Below are 6,245 nucleotides of genomic sequence, written 5' to 3' on the forward strand. Positions count from 1 at the left end.
ATATGTACGTAATCTGCGCGACTTGCGGTCCACATCTCCACGTGCAGTGCTGCATAAACATGGCTGAGTCAGCGATAACTCGAGGGGTGGAGGTATGCCCATTACTTTGAGTTCATCCGAAGAATAGACAGGAATGTGACGGTGAGGTGCAAACTGTGTCCAGGCCAGAAGCTGTTATCCACTGCTGTAAACACCACGTCAAACCTCAACAAGCACCTGCAAAGAACACATGCTAAGGTGGAGCTACCGCACACGCTATTTGTTGTTTGTTTATATCACAGTCTGTTCTTCTTCTCTGTCTTCCGGTTGTTGCCTGTTTTGAATGACGAATACACACTACCGCCACCTGCTGGTAAGAGAGTTATTGCCACTCACGCATGCGCAGTTCGTACGTGCTCGGCTGAAGTCTTTGCGGTGTCTGGTTCCAGTGCAACACATGGCCAACACGCAGGAGAACACGCCGACGCAACAGAGTGAGCAGAGATAGACTGCACAAAATATACAGATAGCAGGAGACAGAGAACAGCCATGGTCAGATAGGAAAACATTCAGGATCTGGATCAGTCTTATGCGACAATGGAAACTGAACTAAAGAGAACATTTGAAACTTTAGCAGTCTGCGTGATCTGCTTGCAGGGAGGGGCGGGCCGGCCCTGCGAGTAAAGTAACGAGTAAAGTAACGAGTAAAGTAACGAAGTAGTGTAATATATTACTTTTTTAAAGTAATATGTAATATGTAATATATTACTTTTTTTTAGTAACGACCCCATCTCTGCTGAAATGTTACATTTATAATTTGTAGTTCAGGACCATGGACAATGCAGCTTCTTTGCATTGACAGTTCTCTGTGCTGAATTTCCTTTGTCTCATTTTTAATGTTGTGACCTGTCTGGTTTAAATGAGTGTGTTGCTGCTTTGATGAAGCCTAATTTGATAACGTTTCAAATTAATTTCTGAAATATTTCGTTAATAAATATTTTATGAGTAATATAGTTGTCTTTGTCACATTTTATTTGGCATTAGTCAATAATTATGCATATTTACAGATATTTTACATGATATGAGTGATAACACGTGTTATAAGGGCTATTTTGCACAATAGGTGTGCCTTGAGATTTTTACTTGTCCTTTGGTGTGCCTTGGGCACAACAAGTTTGGGAACCACTGCCGTAGAGGATGCTATTGCAGTAGTCGAGTCGTGAAGTGATGAATGCATGAATCAGGGTTTCAGCAGCAGAGGAGGAGAGTGATGGGAGGAGACGGGCAATGTTTTATAATTAACATTAACATAACAATTTCATGTTTCTTTGACATAACATAGTTGTGTGTCTTTAACATAATGGAATAGTTTTGATTACACATGTTTTTCATGTGTGCAACCGGTTTCCATATTAAATTCATGTTAATCCAACAGCCTTTTTTTTCAGTGTGGGTAAAAAATGACCCGCATACATTTTCTATGGAATTTCGTTTTTTTTTCAAAATGTACATTTTTTTTTTAAAATTATAAATAGTGAAAAATATAAAATATTTCTAGTGTGAACCAAAATATAATACTAAATATTATACAAGTGATTTTTCTTAACCAAAATGACAAAAGTGGCATAAAAACACATATTATTCTAATGCGGGTCATGTTTGACCCACTTAGGGAAGAGCGTAGGGTCCAGTTACTCTAAGGGCATCTAAGGGTAACCTGAGTTATGTTTCTGAGCATTCTCGTGTCACTTTTGGTGCATTTCTTTGCTTTGCTTTTATACCCAACAGAGGGAAGGCTCACTAGAAGTGGAGAAGAGGAGGGAGGTTGTTTTATAAGTAAAGGCATGATATTCATAGTAATAGTAGTTAGTACATGAAGGAATCACAAAACACAGTGTAGGTCTAAGATAAACATGTCTTTATTTGCACATATACAGTATATAAATCAGGACTCAATTAGATTAGACTCAATGAATGCTGAAAACATATGTCATGTTAACAGCAACGCTAAATGAAAGTGGATTAAAATAAGTTATTCTGCACACAGAAATATTAAACCGAACTAAATCTGCAGTAGCTTCAACAACAAGCAATACATCTTAAAATCAGCTCTGAAACCTTCAGCTGGAAGATAATATGAGAAAGTAAACAAGCGTTAAAAACTAATTCCTGTTAGACTGAGTTCAAATCCAGCTGCATAATGTCATAAATTATACAATAGATAACTGAAAATGATGTTTAATCTTCCACTCCTGAAGTGAAACATGATGATGGATGTAGACGTTGTTGATCAGTGGAGTCTGATGGAGGGAGAAGTGTTGCTCAAACTCCATCAGGAGGTCTGATGTTGTCATAGTTCACTGTACCATCATCTACACCATAACGCACCTGAGGAAAACAACAACAACACTGGGTTGGTTACAAAGGAAGTAAACACAGTTCACAGTTTAGTCAGCAGACCCTGAACGCACCATCAGTTCATCCCTTCCTCCCAAAAACCCTTGAACGCTTCATCCTTCATTGCCCACTTCCCTTCTTCCATTCATCCGTCCATCACTACATCCCTCCTTCCTGACATCCCTTTAAACATCCCTTCAACCCTTCATCCCTTTATACATCCCTTAGATCAGGGGTGTCAAACTCAAGGCCCGGGGGCCAAATCCGGCCCGCGACTTCATCTCATGCGGCCCCTCAAGTGATTGCAAAGAATATTATACGGTTACATGCCGATTTACAGAAGCACGTTGCCCATAAACTACATATCCCACAATGCATCTCAAATTTGACTTTTTTCTCAGAATTTGCCTTTTTTTCTCAGAACAAGTTTTTTTCTCAGAATTTGACTTATTTTCTTCAAAATATTAATTTTTTCTTAGAATTTGCCTTTTTCTCATAATTAGATTTTTTTTTAAATCATTTTGTAACATTCTCAGTGAAGAGACTTGCAATGATTTGCCCTAGACTTCTGCTTTCAGACGTAGTTAATTATGAAGTTATTACCCTGTCCGATAATAATCCAATGCAGAGGCAATGATGTAATATAAATATAATACATTATTTTATATATATTAAATATTTACATATGTATTTTGATATATAGTCTTAAAGTTACAACCGGCACTTTGAGTGCAACCATAATGCTGATGTGGCCCGCGAAGAAATTGAGTTTGACAGCCCTGCCTTAGATTCTTCATCCCTCCTTCCCTTCATCCCTTCATACATTCAACCCTACTCTCTGTAATCCATTGATCCCCTCAACCCTTCCTCCCTCCCTATATCCATCTTTCCCTAAATCCACTCATCCCTTTAAACCTTTCATCCCTAATTCCCTTTGTCCCTTCATCCTTTTAAAACTCATTATACCTACATCCCTTCAACCACCCCTCAATTATTTGAAAACTTATCCCTTCATCCTCTCCCCCCGTCCCCCTCATCTCTTTCTATTTACGTTTGATCTGATTCAAATGTTTACTGTTGTTGTTACGTGCTCTGTGTTTTCTCTGTCTCTTCTGTCCAGACTTGGTTCCTTATTGCCGGTAGGCATGCATGTGAGTTACGGCTGTGCTGAAAATAAATGCCCGTCGATAACTAAATTCTGTGTTTGGCGTGGTTGTTTTTATGTTGCGGGTCTTCCCACGAGCCACTACCGCTTGGTAGAGGGACGGGACGTAACAACTGTCAAAACGTTTGTCTTCTTATCCATAAAACTTACAATGTTTTCATCCGTCTGAGGTTTCTGTCCTGAAGAGGCAAAAGAGCATCAATGTAATCTTCCACAGTTAAAATCCAGGTTTATCAAAAGCTTCTTGTTTGTAAAGTACAATGTGTGAATGTCCTCACCTTGAGTCCTCTTCCGTCTGATGACAGCCACAGCGATTATTGTGAGAGCTGCAACATCCACTATCACAACGATGATGATCCACCACCACCAACCTGGAAGAGGAATTCAAATCATAACATTTAGAGTTTAATAAAAAAGTACATTTTGTTGATGATTCAGTTTTTCAGGTGTTTGAGAAACGGATTAACAAAACTCAACAAATCTTTAGTAGCTAAACATGTTCTCACCAGAGGACTGAAGGCTGAACGTTAACTAAATGTAATCACGTTGAACGCAAATCAGTGCAAAGATGTGATGTTATTTCTCGTGGAAATGTATTTCCTTTTTTAAAAAAAAGCAGCTTAAAACAAACCAATTAAAAGTATTTGATTGAAGAGAAAGATTTGTAATCAATCAATATTCATATATAAATAAATAAATCATTTACTTTAATTTCAGACTAGTGTCGTTATAAAAGTTAATTAAACTAATTTCTATAAAGAAAACTAAGAACAACCTCTTGAATATTCAGTGATCACAGAAGCTGTCGTAGGGGAACCTGATCTGGAGTCGCTCTCTGTTGCTGCTGCTGCTGTGTCCTCACCTGAACAGACGAACACAGATCAACACATGTTTCACTTGAAAACTGTCTTATGGGCAATTTAAATTGTGATGTAATAATAAAACTTCAAATCATTAAATAAGTAAAAATATATGAGTTAATTAAGTCACTTTGAATGGCTCAACATGTTCTCACCTGAGGACTGAGGCCTGAAGGGAAACACCTGCACTTCTCCTGTGAACACATCAGTTACTTCGCAAGTAAACAACTCAGACCTTGTTGTGTTACTCAGAAAAGTCACAGAGGCAGAGCAGGAAGACTGTGATGTCTTTATCTCTCTGTGATCTTCTTCTGTGATATATCTGTGATCTTTACCCACATCTCGACCCTGAAGCAGCCACTTCGCTCTGTGTCTACACCGTCCATATGTCGCCACAGAGCAGCATAACGTCACCTCATCATTGTCCTGATGCTCAGTCACTGAAGATGGAGATATTGAGAGAGAAAGACAACAATAATACAAAAAACGTCATCCCTGTAATCATAATTATTGTAAGGTTTCATTGTAATCAGTGTATACGTCTAACCATAGAGTTTGGAAACATTATGATTTAAATACTCACTGGTAACAACAGACAGATAAACCCCAGAGCCTGAATCTTGTTGTTCTCCTAATCTGAACTGATCTGTGCAGATGTAACCTCCAGCATCCTCCTCTGTGACCTTCTTTATAACCAGAGCACATTTCTCTGTAACTCTCAGTCTGTCTGATTTAGCTTTGGCTTCTTTGAAAATCTGCCCACCACTAACCAGCGCTACTGCGATTCTTGGATCAGTGAAGAACCATGAAGTACCATTACATTTATCCTGATCATGGATCACATAGTTACACGGCAAAGTGGCTTCATCTCCAGCTCTGACAGAGAGGGAGAGGGGTCGCTGTCCAATTGCAGCCCCTGAATAAACGAAAGAGAGAAATATAAAGAATACAGAGGAATACAAATGTTCATTTAAGATACAACAAAAGTTTCACGATGTGTCTAAAAGTTGCCTTCCCCTCGTTGGAAGACAAACAGAAAACTTCTCTGTCTTTGTTAAAAGGAGGTTAGGTAATAAAGTAACATTCATGATGAATAAATGACCGTTGTGTTTTCAAATGTCATATTCAGTACTTGTTGTAGGAATGCTTACCTGTAGACTGAAGCAGCAGAACGAGAAATAAAGACATTTGAATCCGTTTGAACTCGTCCATCGTGATTCTCCGTCTCTCTGATCTTGATGTTGTTGATGGATGAGATCCGAGCCAGCATACAGTCGATCTCCGTTTAGTCACTGACTATATACAACACATCAGTATTAAATTAGCCATCCCTCACAATGACTGCTCTCACGTGGAACACATTCACAAAAAGGGAAGAGGAAATGTAGAACGTACCTGACAATATACAACAACATCAGTAGTTATTAAATTGTTTTCTTCCCTCTCACCAACTTTTCTCACGTGGAACATTCACAAAAAAGGGAAGAGGAAAATGTGAGGGACACGATATGTAGGGGGGAAGTCCCCACAAAAATAATCTTCTGTGTACAGTGACTGAATCCTGGAGGTTCAGCCCACTAATATCAGTCAGGTATTCAACGTTTAATAAATAAAGAACACAGAATTATTAAATACAAAACACAGAATTTGTGTGATTCTAATAAATGATTTATAACTAAACACCACTGCATATTTACAACAGTTACATTTAGACTATTTGGGATATTTGTTTGTCTTAATTTCTTGTCAATCTCAAAACAGCCTAACATATTTTTAAAGCTTTTTTTTTTATAATTCTCAACGTCTAGATTCAATATAATCCCCAAACAATCAAACTATTCTAA

General features: G+C 38.3%; 1 protein-coding gene across 1 annotated transcript; it reads right to left on the reverse strand.

The window, feature by feature from the left end:
* Positions 1 to 1,882: 1,882 nt before the first annotated feature.
* On the reverse strand, positions 1,883 to 5,793 carry LOC117440288 (uncharacterized). Its single transcript, XM_034076592.2, has 7 exons — positions 5,553 to 5,793; positions 4,985 to 5,317; positions 4,557 to 4,841; positions 4,317 to 4,403; positions 3,820 to 3,912; positions 3,692 to 3,720; positions 1,883 to 2,367 (listed from the first exon to the last, which is right to left on the reverse strand). Exons 1-7 carry the CDS (start codon positions 5,611 to 5,613, stop codon positions 2,302 to 2,304), a joined length of 954 nt encoding a protein of 317 aa, XP_033932483.1. The 5' UTR covers positions 5,614 to 5,793; the 3' UTR covers positions 1,883 to 2,301.
* Positions 5,794 to 6,245: the final 452 nt, after the last annotated feature.

Source organism: Pseudochaenichthys georgianus, chromosome 24 (genome assembly GCF_902827115.2).
Source record: "Pseudochaenichthys georgianus chromosome 24, fPseGeo1.2, whole genome shotgun sequence".
Classification (NCBI taxonomy): Eukaryota; Metazoa; Chordata; class Actinopteri; order Perciformes; family Channichthyidae; genus Pseudochaenichthys; species Pseudochaenichthys georgianus.